Source organism: Drosophila willistoni (assembly GCF_018902025.1).
Source record: "Drosophila willistoni isolate 14030-0811.24 chromosome XR unlocalized genomic scaffold, UCI_dwil_1.1 Seg143, whole genome shotgun sequence".
Taxonomy (NCBI): domain Eukaryota; kingdom Metazoa; phylum Arthropoda; class Insecta; order Diptera; family Drosophilidae; genus Drosophila; species Drosophila willistoni.
The window spans coordinates 6,405,601-6,425,277 of NW_025814056.1; the positions used below are offsets into that span (position 1 = coordinate 6,405,601).

General features: G+C 34.5%; 1 protein-coding gene across 5 annotated transcripts in view; it reads left to right on the forward strand.

Moving 5' to 3' along the window:
* LOC6645680 (rab11 family-interacting protein 4B) overlaps positions 1 to 19,677 on the forward strand; it is a 54,962-nt gene that overhangs the window by 14,664 nt on the left and 20,621 nt on the right. For 2 of the 5 annotated variants that reach the window (XM_023177541.2, XM_023177540.2), the window contains exons 5-7: positions 333 to 377; positions 16,294 to 16,332; positions 17,425 to 17,539. In XM_023177541.2, coding sequence (XP_023033309.1) covers positions 333 to 377; positions 16,294 to 16,332; positions 17,425 to 17,539 — 199 coding nt within the window. Of the gene's footprint in view, positions 1 to 332; positions 378 to 9,932; positions 9,951 to 16,293; positions 16,333 to 17,424; positions 17,540 to 19,677 lie in introns of those variants that run through there. The other 3 variants (XM_023177542.2, XM_015177798.3, XM_023177543.2) reach the window with 2 other exon arrangements.

Below are 19,677 nucleotides of genomic sequence, written 5' to 3' on the forward strand. Positions count from 1 at the left end.
TACATATACATATATTGAAGCTTAAAGCTGTTGACTACATATCCAATATATTGCATTAAGATTCTAGGATTTATTTGTACTATAGTAATATTATGATAAATGAATAGATATAAGAAATATACATTTAAAATGTGTTCTCTACATAACTATCTAAAAATTATAGAAAATCAATCGCCTTCAATCTAGTTGAATTTCAATATAGACTCTTGATCAGCAAATTATATTCAGAATTCCATGATGAATTAATTACGTCCACAATTATAGTAGTTAATTAAAATGTTACTTTAATTACTTTTGTATATCTGAAATTAATCGAAATACTTATTTTACAGCAATCCCGATAGTTTAACTCAACGTCGTTGGGGCTCAATGAGACAGTAAGCGAAACTCAATTTCTTTCTATTGGAAATTTCCTTTTTTTTATTTTTGGTTATTCATTCTATTCAATATGTACATATATAGAAATTTTCACACAAAACTTAACTTCATATTTAGCTCATTCGGTTTGTGGTCATGCTAAATTAAACTAAAGTACTAAAAGATGTAAATACATATAACATTTAAGATCATTTTGTTACAGCTTTGCCATTTTTTTTTCTCTTTGTTGTTTTTGTTTTGCCTCCCTTGTCAATTCAATTTTCTTGGTCGCGATTTATGTTATTGTTGGCAATAACAGAAATAAGACCAAAGCCAAATAAATTCCAGCAGATTAATAGCAAGAGATTAGAGAGTTTCGAGTTGAACAAACAATTACTTGGAGTTTCCCTTCGCATTTTTTTCTTTCTTTTGTATTTGGCCCTCTTTATCTCTTTTCTTTGGTTGTTTTTCTCGATTTAATTGAAGACAAATAATTGAGTCGTAACAGAAGTCAAATTATTGTGGACAAAGATCTCAAAGCTGGGCGAATAGTTGATGGTTCCTTTTTAAAGAGCTTACTTCCTGTTTAAAGCGAAGAAAACAGCAGAACTACCTACGATATACGATACTACTATATGTATATTCATCCTCTCCCCCCGCTCCTCATCTTTCGATCGTCCTCTGCGACATAAAGTTGTTCATCTGCTTTTTGAACTCTTTGTTCAAGTGAAAAGGTTGAAGGTAGACGACGGCGACGACGACGACGACGTTGTTCAGCTTGACTTGGCTTACAAGTTTTGCCAACTCTTTTTTTCTCTCTTTTATATTTTGATACCCTGACCCATCTAACATTGAGGTATATAGATAGACGAATTTATTTACCATGAATGACTAGACGACACTTTTTTTTTAGAAGCTTTCATTTTGTATGTTCCTGGTAAAAGTCTTTTTAGATTTACTTTCCTTTAATGTAAGAAATATGCTCCCCATTTGGATAGTTTTATATAGCACTTTAAAACACTTTATTTGGCAGCAGTCACCGATTGTAGAATCTTGTTAACTATCAATTGATATATTGTTCTATTCAATTCCATATTTATCTAGAGGGTAACTGGTTAGAGATTGCGACCTATTGAAATTTAAATTGAATTTAAACCGGCTCGAGGTCAATCTTACAAAAGAAGATTATTTCAAAGGTAACACACAAAAAGGTGAGCAGGTTGTCTGTATAGCTATTTCAAGAACTACCAAGTTCTATCATCAGCAGACTTTGCTAAAGAACTCCAGAATTGCAATAGCCATACCATGTCTTCAACGCTAAAACTAGTTGGGAATTACATTGCCAACTAAATGAAGCGAAAAAAGCTGGCGAAGCCTACAATACCGAAGACCACCTTTTGTGCATTACCCTTAGGCGCTATGAAATATTAGTGTAAGAGCTTCGCCCTTAACAAACTAAATTCAAGACCTGTTTCTTTTTATACACGGTATATTGTACCATATAGAAAAAGGGGTTTTTTTGGAATAAAATTCCAAAAATAACGGCGTGCCTTCCGTTAGTGTTATCTGGTTAGAGATTGCGACCTATTGAAATTTAAATTGAATTTAAACCGGCTCGAGGTCAATCTTACAAAAGAAGATTATTTCAAAGGTAACACACAAAAGGTGAGCAGGTTGTCTGTATAGCTATTTCAAGAACTACCAAGTTCTATCATCAGCAGACTTTGCTAAAGAACTCCAGAATTGCAATAGCCATACCATGTCTTCAACGCTAAAACTAGTTGGGAATTACATTGCCAACTAAATGAAGCGAAAAAAGCTGGCGAAGCCTACAATACCGAAGACCACCTTTTGTGCATTACCCTTAGGCGCTATGAAATATTAGTGTAAGAGCTTCGCCCTTAACAAACTAAATTCAAGACCTGTTTCTTTTTATACACGGTATATTGTACCATATAGAAAAAGGGGTTTTTTTGGAATAAAATTTCAAAAATAACGGCGTGCCTTCCGTTAGTGTTATCTGGTTAGAGATTGCGACCTATTGAAATTTAAATTGAATTTAAACCGGCTCGAGGTCAATCTTACAACTAGTTTTAGCGTTGAAGACATGGTATGGCTATTGCAATTCTGGAGTTCTTTAGCAAAGTCTGCTGATGATAGAACTTGGTAGTTCTTGAAATAGCTATACAGACAACCTGCTCACCTTTTTGTGTGTTACCTTTGAAATAATCTTCTTTTGTAAGATTGACCTCGAGCCGGTTTAAATTCAATTTAAATTTCAATAGGTCGCAATCTCTAACCAGATAACACTAACGGAAGGCACGCCGTTATTTTTGGAATTTTATTCCAAAAAAACCCCTTTTTCTATATGGTACAATATACCGTGTATAAAAAGAAACAGGTCTTGAATTTAGTTTGTTAAGGGCGAAGCTCTTACACTAATATTTCATAGCGCCTAAGGGTAATGCACAAAAGGTGGTCTTCGGTATTGTAGGCTTCGCCAGCTTTTTTCGCTTCATTTAGTTGGCAATGTAATTCCCAACTAGTTTTAGCGTTGAAGACATGGTATGGCTATTGCAATTCTGGAGTTCTTTAGCAAAGTCTGCTGATGATAGAACTTGGTAGTTCTTGAAATAGCTATACAGACAACCTGCTCACCTTTTTGTGTGTTACCTTTGAAATAATCTTCTTTTGTAAGATTGACCTCGAGCCGGTTTAAATTCAATTTAAATTTCAATAGGTCGCAATCTCTAACCAGATAACACTAACGGAAGGCACGCCGTTATTTTTGGAATTTTATTCCAAAAAAACCCCTTTTTCTATATGGTACAATATACCGTGTATAAAAAGAAACAGGTCTTGAATTTAGTTTGTTAAGGGCGAAGCTCTTACACTAATATTTCATAGCGCCTAAGGGTAATGCACAAAAGGTGGTCTTCGGTATTGTAGGCTTCGCCAGCTTTTTTCGCTTCATTTAGTTGGCAATGTAATTCCCAACTAGTTTTAGCGTTGAAGACATGGTATGGCTATTGCAATTCTGGAGTTCTTTAGCAAAGTCTGCTGATGATAGAACTTGGTAGTTCTTGAAATAGCTATACAGACAACCTGCTCACCTTTTTGTGTGTTACCTTTGAAATAATCTTCTTTTGTAAGATTGACCTCGAGCCGGCTTAAATTCAATTTAAATTTCAATAGGTCGCAATCTCTAACCAGATAACACTAACGGAAGGCACGCCGTTATTTTTGGAATTTTATTCCAAAAAAACCCCTTTTTCTATATGGTACAATATACCGTGTATAAAAAGAAACAGGTCTTGAATTTAGTTTGTTAAGGGCGAAGCTCTTACACTAATATTTCATAGCGCCTAAGGGTAATGCACAAAAGGTGGTCTTCGGTATTGTAGGCTTCGCCAGCTTTTTTCGCTTCATTTAGTTGGCAATGTAATTCCCAACTAGTTTTAGCGTTGAAGACATGGTATGGCTATTGCAATTCTGGAGTTCTTTAGCAAAGTCTGCTGATGATAGAACTTGGTAGTTCTTGAAATAGCTATACAGACAACCTGCTCACCTTTTTGTGTGTTACCTTTGAAATAATCTTCTTTTGTAAGATTGACCTCGAGCCGGTTTAAATTCAATTTAAATTTCAATAGGTCGCAATCTCTAACCAGATAACACTAACGGAAGGCACGCCGTTATTTTTGGAATTTTATTCCAAAAAACCCCTTTTTCTATATGGTACAATATACCGTGTATAAAAAGAAACAGGTCTTGAATTTAGTTTGTTAAGGGCGAAGCTCTTACACTAATATTTCATAGCGCCTAAGGGTAATGCACAAAAGGTGGTCTTCGGTATTGTAGGCTTCGCCAGCTTTTTTCGCTTCATTTAGTTGGCAATGTAATTCCCAACTAGTTTTAGCGTTGAAGACATGGTATGGCTATTGCAATTCTGGAGTTCTTTAGCAAAGTCTGCTGATGATAGAACTTGGTAGTTCTTGAAATAGCTATACAGACAACCTGCTCACCTTTTTGTGTGTTACCTTTGAAATAATCTTCTTTTGTAAGATTGACCTCGAGCCGGTTTAAATTCAATCTAGAGGGTAACTTGATATTCGATGCTTCTATTTAATGTGCAAAATTTATTATTTTTTTTTGCACTCCTCTGGGGTTGTCATGCCATTGGAATTTTCGTACAAGAGGGAAGTTGGTCGCAAACTGGTTTTTATATGCCGCAATTGTGTTTACTCTTCAGAATTTAGGCCGTATCTTTAGTAGTGTTTTTTTCTTTTTTTGTTTGTCGTCTTCCTCTTGGTCTTGCGTTTGGTTTAACGAAAAATTGACCCAAAAAAAGAAAAGAAAAACGAATAAGAATTTTAGTTCGGAGACTAACAGACACTTAATAAATGTGAGAAATCTTCGTGAGACTAATTAGATTTGCCATCAAGTAAGTAGTTAAATCGCTGCCTACAGCTAGGGCTATGGCCATGCCCAAGGCAGGTAACTTCTTTCGTAGTTCCCAGGAGCCCGGTCCCAGCCAGTCGCAACGTGTACTTGACTCTAATTTGTCATGCAAATGTCTTTTGTTTTTGCTCATCCGGTGGGAAAATGAAATGTAAATGATCAAGTGCAAGGAAAAACCAAAAAGGTACTCAGGGCTAGATGCACAAAAAGAAATGAAAATGGAAATGGAAAGGGCAATGAATGTGCCTTAGCTTGAAAAAACTATAATGCGTACTTTAATGCTAATTTCCGTGCGGGTTTCTCTAGTGGCAAACATTTTTAAATCCCATCAGGTTTAAAGCACAATCGAATTTAAAAAAAAATACTCAAATTTAAAAACAAAATTTGAAATTGATAGTAAATGCAATAATTGGAATTAAATACAAACACTTAGATGTGAAACAAATTCTTAAATTTTCTTCTTATATGCAGCTCTTGTCCATTTGTTGATTTTTACCTAAAATTCCTTAGTTCTTGCATTTGCTTATGAAGGAGAAAAAGTTTTCATAAGTTAGTCAATCGTTTGTACCTTTCCGTTGCGTCCTATGAAATGAAAGTTTGGACACCACAAAGATTTGAAAAGAAAAGAAAATCAGATGTATTAGATACATGTAGATATCAGATAAATCTGATATAGAAATGAGCAAATCAGTTACCAGTCTTGGTATCCGCCACCACAACTCAGATGCTGGGAAATTGTTAATTTTTGTAATCAAAATTATGTTTATATCCAATTTCGTTTTTAGTATATTAAGGAAAAACTAATTCTACGCTTTCTCAAGAATTAGAGCACCTTAAGCTATTGCACATTTTTCATACTCTGACCAGAAGTTGTCAACTTGGAATTAAATTGTAGGAAGTTCCGTTTTGACATCAGACTTGCGGCTATGCAATTTTCTTTTTAACACTCTATTACAATTATATCGTATAGAAACCCATATATTAAGAATCAAAATTGCTTAGCAAATATCTTGAATGATTTACTATGAGTAATTGATTGAAATGCAAGAACTTTGATTGAGTGTTGAATTATGTAACCAAACCCAATTTGCTTTAAGCCCCCAGAAATGGCAAAACATTTCTCTGGTTATAGAATTCTTAACTGAGTTGTTACCATTTATTATCTGATGAGAACTAAATTTGGTCATTTCTATATTTACCTATCATGATCATGTTGGGTCCCTTAGCCAACCTTGACAATTAGCCAAATTTATTTCTCCCCTGCAACTAAACAGTGGCTGACAGTGGCTTTTTTTACCTCATAATTACAGATGAAATCTGTCTGCTGGGCAATGTCATTTGGCCTTAACTTGTCGGCGGGCTCAATTAACTGTTTTTTGTTTCGTTCGTGTGCCTTTTTCTAAGCTCCAAATTGGCAAGTGCAAAGATAATTTGGCAGCAAGGGTAACATGGCTGGGTCGCTAAGTTGGATAAGAGCGCATAAGTAACTGTGAGATACAACTACCAAAAACAAAAAGAAAAAACAGAAAAAAAAACTAAGTGCAATGTTTATGGCCAAGATTTTCGTTTGTTTGGCCTTCAAACATGTTGGCTAACAAACAAGTTGTAAGTGCAGGGCGAATGGTAGCAGTGTTGCCAGATTAATTGGCATCAAATAGTTTAGTTGAGAACTGACAAATATATCTCAATGAAAAACTGTATAATGACTTGTTAATACTCTGAGTGTTATATTATCTCTATAAAATGAAAACCTGATAAATGGATGCTAGATGCTCTTGCATTCTAAGCTCATGTCAGAGGCGGATTAATTATATAGCAGGATTAGCAAATGATATAGGCCCGCAGTTTAAGGGGTCCCGCGCTATTAGAGAGTTTTTTTGCGATTTGTGATTAAAAAAAGTTGATTCAATGTTCAATGACAAAAATTTTATATAAAAAATTCCAAAAATTCTTAAATACTTCCAACTTTGCGAGTCTGTTACATTGCTAAATTTTAACCAATTTTCATTTTAATGTTTTTGAAGTGAATTTTTGATAAAATGGAATTGGAATGTTAGTCTATCTAATTAGTCAATGAGCAGCAAAATATTATAATAACCCGTAATATCATTATGGTCTAATTTAGTCAAAAACTTGTATCTTGATGTAAGAGTTAGAATTATGTCTTTTATTCAAATATCAGTTTTCGTATCAGAAAGAAATTTCAGTTTGCATAAAAACTGAAATTTTACGATTTTATTTTTGATGGGTTATTTTTGATGGCAAAAAATTGTCTAAGATAACTAAATTCAAAAATATAGTTTTTTTTTCTCTTTTTTTCCATGCGTAGTACATTTTATATTTATTTATTCATTAATTTTGAATGGATTTGCAATTGGTGGAGCTCATTTTAATAATCTTTTCCTTTAATATAGGATATAAACTTTGTTCCCCTAAAATAAAATAATATTCTAAAAGATCAGATATGTTATTTCTAGGTAGTTCTAAAGGAAATGACTTGAATGTTCAGATAGACTTCTCGCTATACCTAAAGATTCTCAGAGATTATCTCTCAGCAATCTGGCAACGCAATTGAATAGTTTAATTCACTCGTTACAGACTCCTCCATGGACTCTCCCCAACCCTTGCTTGCTCTCTTCTCAGTCTCTCTCTCCCACACACTTGTTCTCTTAGCCATTTAAAGTAAACCAGACGAAAAAAAAAACAACAACAAAAAACAGTTTTATAGTTGGCTGCTGCTTCGAACCTGGTTTGAACAGAGTAAGGCCAAATAAATAATATGATATTCGTCTGGTTTAGTATCCAACTTGCTGCAAACGCGTGCGGTTGTTGGCCATAATATCAGGCGAAATAATTTTTGTTTGTGTGCGTGTGTCTGTGTTTGTGTGTTAACCACATTTCGTGCCGTAAAAAGCATCCGCATCTTGCCTCCTCTATACGGTTCCGGTGTGGCATAAGAAAAATCTAAATCCAAAATTTCGCATCCATCGCAAATTATAGCAAACAAGCCGACGACGACGACGTCAACTAACAAAATTATCCCCAAAAAAAAAGCAACAAACAAAAATCAAATAAAAGTATGTGAAAGTCAAGCAAGCCAGACAACGCGGCGTATGTGAAACATTTGTTTTTTATATCGCTAAAAACTCTGTGCTATATGTGGCTCTGCTCTGTGCTCTCTGTGTGTGCAGAAAAGTAACACAAAATTGCGTTTTTTGATCATAAATTTCGCTTTCCATGGAATAGAAAACGTTTTTAATTTGAACACAGCGCGTTTGATATATATCTATGCGTGTATGTGTATATATATGTGTGTGTGTGTGTTTTTTTTTTGTTTTTGTTGTAGTTTACACTTTGGTAATTTACGGCGTTACGCCTTAATGATTGCAACTACAACAACTAGTCAAAAAAATAACAGCAAAAAAATATAAAATAAAATTAACAAAAAAAATACTGACGCAGGCATTGAGTGTTGCACATTCCCATATAATGTATGTATATACATGGACTGAGTGCATAGACGACAGATAGGAAGAAATCTTTGGTAGCCACCTGTCTTGCCCCCCCATTTCTCTTCTCCTTTTCTCTCTCTCTCTCTCTCCGTCTCTGTCTCTCTTTGTCTGTTGCACGTGACTTAGTTTCAGTTGATTGAAGGGCCCACGCCCTTTTGTTGCATTCCACAATTGCGTTTCATCGAAATTATATGATAAAGCTTATTGGAACCCTTTTCTAATATTCATTGAAAAACTTTAATTAATGAAGAGTTTTTTCGATTTCATATTCTTTGTTCTAGGAGAAATTGAATTATATAAATGTCTGTGAGTCTAAAATGTAAGAGTTAAATTATTTAATTTCATTTCTTGCTAGATTTCGATTTCAAAACTTTTGATTTTTTTTTTCTTCATATAATGCAAGTTTTGTTTACATTTTGGCCTCATCTTCTTCGGTACTTTCCTTTGTGAACTACTTTACTTACCACCCCCTCTCTCCTTCCCTGCTTCGATAATATTTCAAGCCCTAACACCCATTCCTCTCCTCCAAAGTTGTGGTGTGTTTGTGTGTGTGTGTGTGTGGTGATCGAAACATCAATCAAAATCACAACGTTTTATAGCCTTAATTACCTTTAAGCAGCCATATAAAAGTTATCCATCGGTTGCTGCACAATTTCATTGTTCAGTTGGTCAGTGAGTGAGATGGTGAGTGACTGCATTGCGGTGCCTCTGACTGCAATTTCGCTTTCCGCTAGAGAGTGATAGAGAAAGAGAGAGAGAGGGAGAGCAAGACGAGGAGCAATCATTTAACGACGTTATCAGAGCGGTGGAGGCGGCGGCGACGATGGCAACTGCCACATAAAACGCGTGTTTATAAAATATTAACCATATAACTATGATACATACACGTACTCGTAAATCATAGACCAAAAGACGCGCTTCAAATGATTTGTAATGAAAAGTGAAGTGTGGCTGGCCAAGCAGATGCAGCTGAACGGAGGAGGAGAAGGAGAGAAGAGTCGAGGTGGAGGAGTAACAAACAATAAAAAAAGAGAAGTTTGCTGCGAAAGTGTGTCTAATTTTTGGCTTGTTTCCTTTCGTCTCGTCTCACTCTCTGTGTAGATAGATGATTACAACAAATTTGTTGTAGTTGTTGCTGTTGTTGTTGAAAACATTCAATCAAAAGTGAAGTGAAATAAGTACAAGCAACAAAATGTTGCATTATTGTACAAACATTTATCATTCATTCAATGGCTGAAAAGGCAGATCAAACGAAATAGTGTAAACGATTCCTTAGAAACGATCTCACACACTCTCTTTCTCTCTTTTTCTCGTTCTCTGTCTTTGTGTGTGTGTATGTCACCCAAACAGTGTGCAAACGTTAAACGATTATTCCCAAGAAACCATTTAAATCTTATCTAAAGATAATAACATTTTATCAGCCCTCAGGGCGAGAAGGCCAAGTAAATGTCTTGAACGGGAAAAAAAAGTTAACAAGATTTGCGCAAAATTTGATTAAGATAATAAAGGCAGCAGCGGCAGCAGCAGCAGGCAGCAGCAGAAGCAGCGGCACAGATAAACCCATATGGATGATGAATACTTTGAATATTTTCCCTATGACCGGCGCAGTCATTTGAGAAAAACGTGCGTATATTAAAACCCAAAGTAACCTGTACCCCCCTTTCTCTCTCTCACTCACTCTGTGTTTTTCCACCCATCCTCACCTAAAGCACCTTTCATGTATATGCCACACGCATTTTTTTTCTATATCTAAGTAGTTCATAAGAAAACCAAAGTAAAACGCCCCCAATATAAGTATATATAATCGTAAATACTTTCACTGGGAAGGAAAAGTTAATGTCCCAGGGCGTAGAGAGACGTTCATTGTTCATTTTTCTTTGGAAATCGCAGTAATTGACAATTTTATTTTTTTCATTTCTTATTCGCTAAAAGAACCTGTGTGATATTTGAATTAAATATTTCGTCTCACTCTCTTTTCTTTTTTTAATTTTTTGTTTGTTAGTATCTTAATTACAAAGACTTTTGGGGAGACCGTTTTTCGTTTGGTCATAATTAAATTATGAAAACGACAATAATAAACAAACAAAACTACATTCCCTTGTAATCAGGCAAGTTTTTCCTCAAGTTTTTAATAGCCATTAAGAGTTGGAATAATTGTTTTCCCAGGCGCCTAATGAGCAACCCAGCAGGTTGTTTGCTTGTGTGGAACTAAGACATTGCCAACATACAATAATTTGCAACATTTTCAGTTAATTGTGCATTCAAGCATTTCATTATGAAAACAATTTTGCACCTTCCCCAAAAGTCGTAAAACTAAAAAGAGCAAACAACATTTATCCCCCCACCCAGTGGGCCCCCATTTAATTCCTCAGAGACCATGACCAATCCTGAAGACCAACAAAACAACGAAAGATCTATCTATATAATATTCTCTATATCTATATTTATTTCCTATATTCAATTTGCAACAAAAAAAAAACAAGGAAAAAACTTCCGACATTAAACAGATTAAGTGGGTCAGTTTGTATATTTGTAGAGTCGGTTAGGTGGAACAAGTGTTTTGTCTATTTTTTTGTTTCTCCCCTTCTTTGTTTTTGCATAATCCCCTCCCCACCATGCCGTTCTTGAAAAGTTTAGACTGATTGATTGACTTGGCCAAGCTGGGCTTGGGCTCGGGCTTAAGCATTCAAGGCACAAAAACATCGAACAAAATATGAGACATAAATTCACTTCTTGAGAATTTGCAAGCAAAGCAAAGAAAAAGAGTTAAATGATTAAAGGGAAGGGCAGAGCCGTTTTGAGGGGGTTGGCAAGGGGGAGAGTCAAGCAAACAAAGGTGATTTTTGTCTGGTTTGAATTTTAAGTTGGCAAAGTTCAAAAAACTTGAGCTAGCTTTACACATTTAATTTTTAAATTTTTTGTTTTTTTTTTATTATTTTTTTTTAGTATGCCATTTTTTCCTGTTTTTTTTTTTTTTTTTTATTTTGCTGATTATTTAATTTACGTTTCGTTTTGCTTGGTTTTCTTTTCATTTCTTCATTTAATAACAAACAACCCGCGGGGAGGTTATGTTGTTATTTTTTTATATCTCTCTTTTATTTAATTTGTTTTTATTGGAGGAGGCGAGGTAGAGATGATCATTAAAATTTTCTATCCCAAGGGGTTTGGGTTTTGGGTGTGGTGCGTGACTTTTACTTTATGTAAACTGCTCAGTGTATCCACCTGCATTGAGATAGTTAAAGGCAACAAAAGCTTCTACTTAAGACCCAATAAGAGGCGACCCTTTGTCAGGTGACTTTAAGTTAATGTATTTTTCTTTGCAATTAGCACTTGGTTGTTAACAGAAAAAAAAAAAAACAAAATTGTGAGAGAGAATCAATCCATTTTCAATATCAACATCAGATTTTCTTTTTAGTTTGATATAATTTATAGAAATTTTCATTCTTTTTGGCTAATTAGTTTCGAGCTGTTTATTATGTAATTAGTAAATTACATGATTTTCAAAAGTGTTGCGCAAAAAACTGACATGTGAATTGTTTTGTGTTTGCTACTGAGCTATGGAACTGGCTCCACCATTGAGAATTCCATTCTCATGTCTCTCTCTCTCCCCCTCATTTACTGGGTGCACTCTCGCCTGTTTTTGCCCTTCATGTGAGTGTGGGTGGGGAAGCATCAACAAAATTCTCAAATCCAAGCCAAGCGTAACAACACGAATGTGTTAAAAATAATGATGAAAAGAACGAGAGTTAAAGCAGGGGAAGAGTGAGAGAGAAAAGGGTCATTCAACAGGTTGAACTCCAGTTGGCCTAAAGATTACAATGGTGGCAGTATATACATATATATGTGCATGATCGTTATCTATCTGTATACAGACTGAACGATTTCAGGACTCTAGGACTCGGAATTGGTATTCGAGTGGCCCAAACGTCATTTTGGAGCTCTGGTTTCGGTCCTTTCCTTCCGGTCAAGCGACATTGCGTGGACAAAAACACATTTACATATATATAAACTAACCAACAAAGTAAATTGAAATATATAGTAGTTGAATGTTCACTATGGAATACTTTAACTGATCATAATGCTTGTGCAGGGAGTTAGTTACCAAGTCTTTTATTTGGTTTGATTTCTTTAAGAAGGGGATGAGTAAGAAACCGCAGCCGCAGTTTCCGGTCAAACGTTTAAAATTTCATTCAAACTGAATTTAATTTTGAAAAGTGAACTCGAGGTTATCCACAGTAATGAAAAATACAACACACACACACACACACACACGCACACTAGAAAACAGTTAGCTTGATGACTTTCGTATATGTAGCATATATTCGGTCCCATTCAGTCTGACTATATGACCTTTAAATCGTATTTAGACAGTTTTATTTTGTTTTTTATATACTTAGGTAATTATATGTCATTACCTTGATCGTTTTTTAGGTTTTTCGTTTTTTTTTTTTTGTATTATTATTATTATTTTGTTAATTTACTGTCATTTGTTTGACGCGGGGGAATATCACAATTTCATTCTCAAATTTTCTTCACTTTAATGGGTTTTTTTTTTTCGTTTTGCCTTTCCCACAATACATTTCATTTACATTTGGCAAGAGTTGCACCTGTTTTTCTGGCTTATCTTAGCAATTCAACGCCAATAAAGTGCCAAAAACAAAAAACAAAAAAAAAAACAAATGCATTTTTTTTTGTTTTGCCTTTTCATACTCTTCCCAAGAAGAGAAGGTATACACATTATGACTAAAAGTCTAGTCGAAAATCAGCTTTACATGAGTTTTTCTTTGTACTTCAGATTTGTTAAGTTGTTAATGAATGTTTCTTACATTTCTTTGTCCGAGGAGTAATCCATTAATTTGCCATTATTCCATGTATCCTTAAAAGAAAAGAACAACCAATTAGAAAGAATATATTTATATACATATTTTGAGCTTATTCGAATATGAAAGGATCATAAATTGTCCACAAACATAATGTTTATAAAATTATGAAAATTGGATCAGCGATTTCCAAAAAAAAAAGGGATCTACCTCTAGAAGGACTCTCAGGGATGTCCTGACAATTTCGACTTCACAGTTTTTCTTATTTTGACCATAACATCAAAATACGCTAATAAGTGGCCCATGCAAAAACATGTTTTCAGTGCAATTTACACGGTACTACGGCTTGACGAATCATCAGACTTGCTGATTACTTTTGAAATGTTGAAAAAATGAGCTTGCGTAAGAAGGATCTTACACCCATAATACTCAATTGCAATTGTTGTTTGGTCTAACAATATATAGAATTTATTGTCCGATCGGTGCCTTTTTAAGGTCAGAAGGTCAGTGACCAAATTTATTATATTCTATGAAAGGATGTATAATTTATAAAAACAAAAGAATGGAAATCGATAAAGAATTGTTAGCTTTTCCTATTTGGAAGTGCATTGATCGTTCGGTGAGATGAAAAATTAGTTTGAACACTGAAAATTACGCAACCAGACAAATCATTTTTCCATTTTAGTTTCTTTGGTCAACATTCGTTGATATTTTAGTGTGCGTTTGGTTTTTTTGTTGGTATTTCTTCTTTTTTATGTAAGCTTGGAAAATTTTTGCAGCTAATTTGCATTAGTTGTTTTTGTAGCTTTTGTAGTTGTTGGTATAAAAATATACTTCACTCAGTGAGAGTGAGAGAGAGAGAGAGAGAGATGAGGAAGAGGGAGGAGATCAGAGCCCCATAAACGAGATGAGACATTTTCAGCATAAAACACAAAACTGGGTTAATGAGTTCAACTGAGGAGGCTGACCACAAAAACAAAAAAAAAAGAGATATTTTCATGTTAGCTCTACTTGTATTTGTTTTTGTTTTACTTTTCATTTGAGTTTAGTTTAATTTCCTCCCCCTGTCTCTCCTCCTCTTTACAAGCATTTCATTCATTCAGTCAGTCAGTCTCCTTTCCAATTGGACCGAAAGAAAATATGTTGTTTCAATTTTCACAACGGAAATTTTGCGGTTTTTCGCCCAGCTTATCGAAACATTTGCCGCCATGTGAGATCACCTTAAGCGAACGAAAAACCGCAAAACAAAAAAAAAAAGAAAATAATAAAACAAATATTAAAAGGAAAACAACAAAACAAAACAACAAAAGTAATAAAAAAATATAAATTCGAGGCACACAAACACATGAGGCGAGGCATGGCCGAGGTAGATAAATATTTGTCTCACAATTTGCGACTTTTTCGGGGAATAGGAAAACTAAAATCCCTTATTCCAAAAAATTACATAAACTTGTTTGTAGTTTTCCTAACAGAAGTCCCTTGTCTTAGATCGTTTCATTACTTTAATAAATGAGAGTATTAACTCTGTCATCTCTCCTGACAAACAGATAGATACCCAACGTATGAGCTAAATGTTGCCTCAATCTGCCAGGAGTATCGAACTATCTTATAGAAGTTCAATTCATATTAGTTAAACAATGTTTTATTGCTTAAGCTCTGATGATATTCAAGTCAAAAAAGTGAAATATTTCAATATTATTTACCTATTATGGGTCAAATCTTTGGCATCGTAATAATATTCGTTATGAAATACGCAATATCCTGAAAAATTGGTAATGAAATACCTCCTTGACTGTGCCTATGATGATGGCTCTCCATGATCATTATCTAGATAATCCCTGAACTAGTCCCTCTATCAACTAAGTCGCACTAAATGAGAAAGGGGAAACAGATTTGAACAGGTTTTCAGATCGAAAATGACTTTTTTCTACTATACTTATACAACACTTTTGTTTATTTTACGTAGCAGATTATTAATTTGTGTCAAATCATCGTTTATGTTTCGAATAGAACTTATGAACTTGGAACGATTAGAAGATTCTTGCTTTTAATTCGTTTTAAACTCGGAATTGGCGTAACCGTAGGTTGCAGAACATGTAAGAATCATTCGGTTCACCTCATTAAACTTAAGCATTAGTTATCAAATTGTTGGCTAATAAGTGCAGAATCTATTCATTATCTTTAGCGTCTTAAATAATATACGAATTCAGTTATTAGATTAATGGACTTGAATGAAAAATCAATTAGAGCAAGAGCAATTTGCCAGTTTTTGTCCTTTTGGGTAATTCTCTTGTGATCCACTTTAACTACCACACACAAAACCCTTGAGTGATGAGTCATACTTGACTTATTCCCACTTATGTCAAGGATATATATACATATGTATATATAGGTAGGTATATATCAATTAACATTGCCTTATCGAATGGAGCTTTCAAGACGATTCCTCTGCATTTTACCTTTGACCTATATCTAGCAATGCACTTTACTTTTCATCCTCCTCTGATGCTCCCTTCCGCTTCTCTTGTCTCCCACATTTCCTCAATTTCACTTTTTCAACATTTTTTTCTGTTTGTCTGTCAGTCTCGACTTTCGCAATTATTTTGTCTTTGACGTCTTTGTTTGCCTTTTGTTTTCTTTTTCATTCTCTTTGCGTTTCGTTTCGATTTGGCTTGGTTTCTTGTCTGCATTATTTTCATTGTCGATTTTGGTTTCTTATTTTTATTTTGTTTTTTACCTGTTTCATTGTTTATCCGGGCCGTAGGCGTCAATTGGCCGCGTGGGTGGCTATTATTGTTTCTTTTCTTGTGTTTGTTGTATTTGGTTTTTATCACGTGTTTGGGTTTTGTGGTGTCTGCGTCAAGTTGTTGTATTGTACAACTTGTAAATTGTTGTTGTTGTTGTTTTTTATTGCGTTTTTGCTTGTCATTCAATGCCAGCTAATTTATTTGCATTTCTTTTTATGTTACTACAAAATTTACCTCGTGTTCGTTGGTTCCGATGCAAAAAAATTGTTTCGAATTGTGGTGGGCTAATTGCTACATAAACTAAACTAAACAACATTATTTTTAGTGCCTAATTGCCTTAAATATGTTTTTCCAAATTATTTCATATATTCAATTTTTTTCTTTTCCTCTTATTTTCAGTTCCGGCCGCAGGCAGATAAGTACCAATGCCTTAGCCAGGTAAGTCAGATCAAAAATATTAGCTAGCTATAAAATTAACCGTATATAGAATAAAAAAAAACAATCAATCTCATCATAAACAGTCGCTTTATTCAGATTACTCACTCTGATTAAATTCATTCAGATTTTTAATCCTTTCATTCCACCGATTGCCAATTGCAGAAATAGTTAGGAGTTAATGCTTTAATACAATGGAAATACCATTCAAATGAAAACTTTTAAATGTTTAATAAGTTTCTAAAAATAACGAGATTTCTTGTCATTTCTTACAATTAAAAAGCTGACTAGGTTTGAGTCTACGGTAATTACAAAAAAAAATTTAGACGCTTTTAGGCTTCTATTAACTAACACTACCGAAAAGTAGACTACAAAAAGCTACACACATTGTTCGTGTCTCTGCTACGCTGCTGCGACACAGGGTGCATAACCATGGTTAGTTGAGGCATACACTTTTATACCACTATAGCCAAGTTCAGTATTTAGCCGAGACACAATTAACTGAGGGAATAAATTTTTTTATTTTGTTTGCTAATTTGAAATTTTAGAATGCAAAGTTTGTTGCCAAACGTTGGTCCACACTTAAAACAATCTTTTTCATAACTACTACTTTTATCCAAATTTTTATTTTGTGTCTGAATGAAGATATTTATAATTATCATGCAGAGTGCAGGCCGAATTCTGTCAACTCTAAATTATTAGATTTTCTGAATAATAGGCAAGAAAATAATAAATCAAAATATATATGTTCATCTAAAGTTTATATTTAAACAATTTAGTTTAAAAAGATTTGCTTATCATATATCGTATATATATTTTAAAACGACTTTAATACAAACTAACAATAAGCTAATTTTTTTCAAGAGGAATATTGAAAAAAAAAACAACTTAAAGGAAACAAATTGAGTTGTGAAGTTCGTTTTCCTGCTTATTATTCTGACTTACAAAGATACAGAGAATCGGATTTGATTTAATAATTATTAAGATAATTCGTAGTGATTTAAATGCTAACAAAAACATGAAAACCATAATGAGAAATCTTTCGAGATAATGGAAAACATATGAAATAAGTGAATACTTATCAATTCGTTTCAGCCAACTCTACAGATCTTCGAGCTTTAACTCATCGGGCCGTAGTTCCAACTGTGATACAACTGAAGACATGTACAGCGATATAAGTTTGGAGAATCGTCATGATTACGATTATAGGGTAAGTCTCTGATATGTATAAGTATATATAAGTGGAATACGAAATGAATTGAAAAATGTGAATCATTGAACATTGCGAATCGCAATCAATTGATCTCAATTAGCTTTATCAAAATTTGAAAAGCCTTTTTTTGGGCTTTGGGTTTCTTGGGCAATTTTCTTGCTTAACAATGTTACCGTTACCGTTCAAATGTTAAACACCTGTCAACAATTTGCCATTAGACAGCAGAAAAAAAGCGGAGCTCCAGTCTCCGCCCCTTTTCGCCTACCATATTACCTTTTTGCCGGTTGCCGGTCGGCCGTTGCATGATTAGGCGAAAAAAGCAGGCTTTGAGCTTGTTGTTTGTCAATGTCTTTTGTCTCTTGTCTCTCTTGAAATCGAGTGTTAATAGTATGGATTTTTAATTCAAGATGAAATTGAAATTGTTGCTGACAGATTGGAGGTAAAAAATGTTTCGCATTCGCTAGTGTGTGGGTCTCTTTTACCCTATCAAGAGATCGAAAAAAGAGGGGATATTGATGTTGATACCTTCAATTGGTTGAAAGTCGCTAAAAAGATACAATTTTATTTGGGTTAAAAATTAGCAAGAAATCGGTGAACGAAGAAAATTGGCCTTATTAATGTAGGGTATTTGAAAATCGTATATTTTTGTCTGGTGTGCAACATATTTTGCCTTTTCTTTCAAAACAAATTTTCATTCCAAGTTGCAAGTTGCAAGTTGAGCTTGGAAAAAGTGACTTTGTGTGTGACTTTTCACTTTGGGATCTCGGATCTTCGCCCGCTACTGCTACCAAACGCGCAAACGTGTTATTTTTCCCCCCTCTCCTCTCACTAGACCTCTTCTCTTACTCCCTCACTCAGTTGGTCGTTGATTGTCTCATGGCTGAGGCAGGTGAAACTCTATTTGGTGTGGGTTGTTTCTTGTTGTAGTTGTTATATAAAAATCGCCTAAATTGGCCATGGCATGCTATGAAGGTGCTGCTGGTGGTGCTAGTGGTGGTGGGGCAACATAAAATAGATGAATTGAGAGAGTGCAAGGTCATTGAAATTTTGTTGGTAATTGAAAATTGTTGGAGTAATGCAGAAATTAGGCCCAAAGAAAGGTCAGACTCATGCTCAGACTCTTTTCATTTATTTGTTGTTTTTCCGTTATGATTTTCACCCGACTTCCGCTTAAATTCTACCTTTCGCTACTACTGCCTTTCGCTATTTGTCGCAAGAGTTTTTCATTTAATCAGGAACTTCTTTATTTTGCCCGAATGCCACTCGGAGTAAATGAAATTTTCTTACCTGTTATTTTCTGCATAATTGCAAGAAAAATTTCATTCAAAAATAAGTATGCATATACATACATATGTATATGAAAGGTGAAAAGCAGGAAAAAACACAAAAGACAAAGTGACTACTGTGAGGAGGGTGGTGAGGGGTGGCGGGGGATAAAAAAAGGGAAAGAAATGTTTCTGCAAAAATATCACGTAGCAAAGATTTTGCGGAATGACCGACCTTTTACCAATTGTTCTTTTACTTTTTATGCAACAGGCGGCTCGGCCGGGGCCTAAACGGGAAACGGAAACGTTAACTTTGACAAGGAATGAGCAAGAGGAGGCTGAAGAAAAGGTGTAAGAGGACGATGGGGACCACAGGTGGATCATTTCAAATGTCTTGTTGATTATCGTGTGAAATTGCTCTGCCTTGCATACGAAATGAGAGTAAAGAAAGGTGGCAAAATATCCATACATAGTTAAGCCAAGTTAGGAAGCAAAAGTTCAGATTGATACAAAAAAAAAAAAAATACTTGACACAGCAATAGCAAAAAACAGAAGAAAAATAATACTAATGGACAAAGGCTTTCTCCTCTATGCATTGTTTTTAGAGTGTCATTTTCTTCAAAAAAGAACGAGTAAGCTTAGTTTTCCGCAAAATTAGAAAATATTTTACGAGTTGATGATTGGAGTATTTTTTGGCATTTGAAGAAAACCAAGAAGGAAGAGAAAGGTAAAAACTAAAGCACCTGGACAACAGATTCTTCTTCCCTAAGACAACATATGAAGAGCATATGGCAAAAGATATTTACTTCAGGTGATTGATTCCTTATTTGAAAGTTAAAACTCACAACTGAAATTATAATTTTCACACCT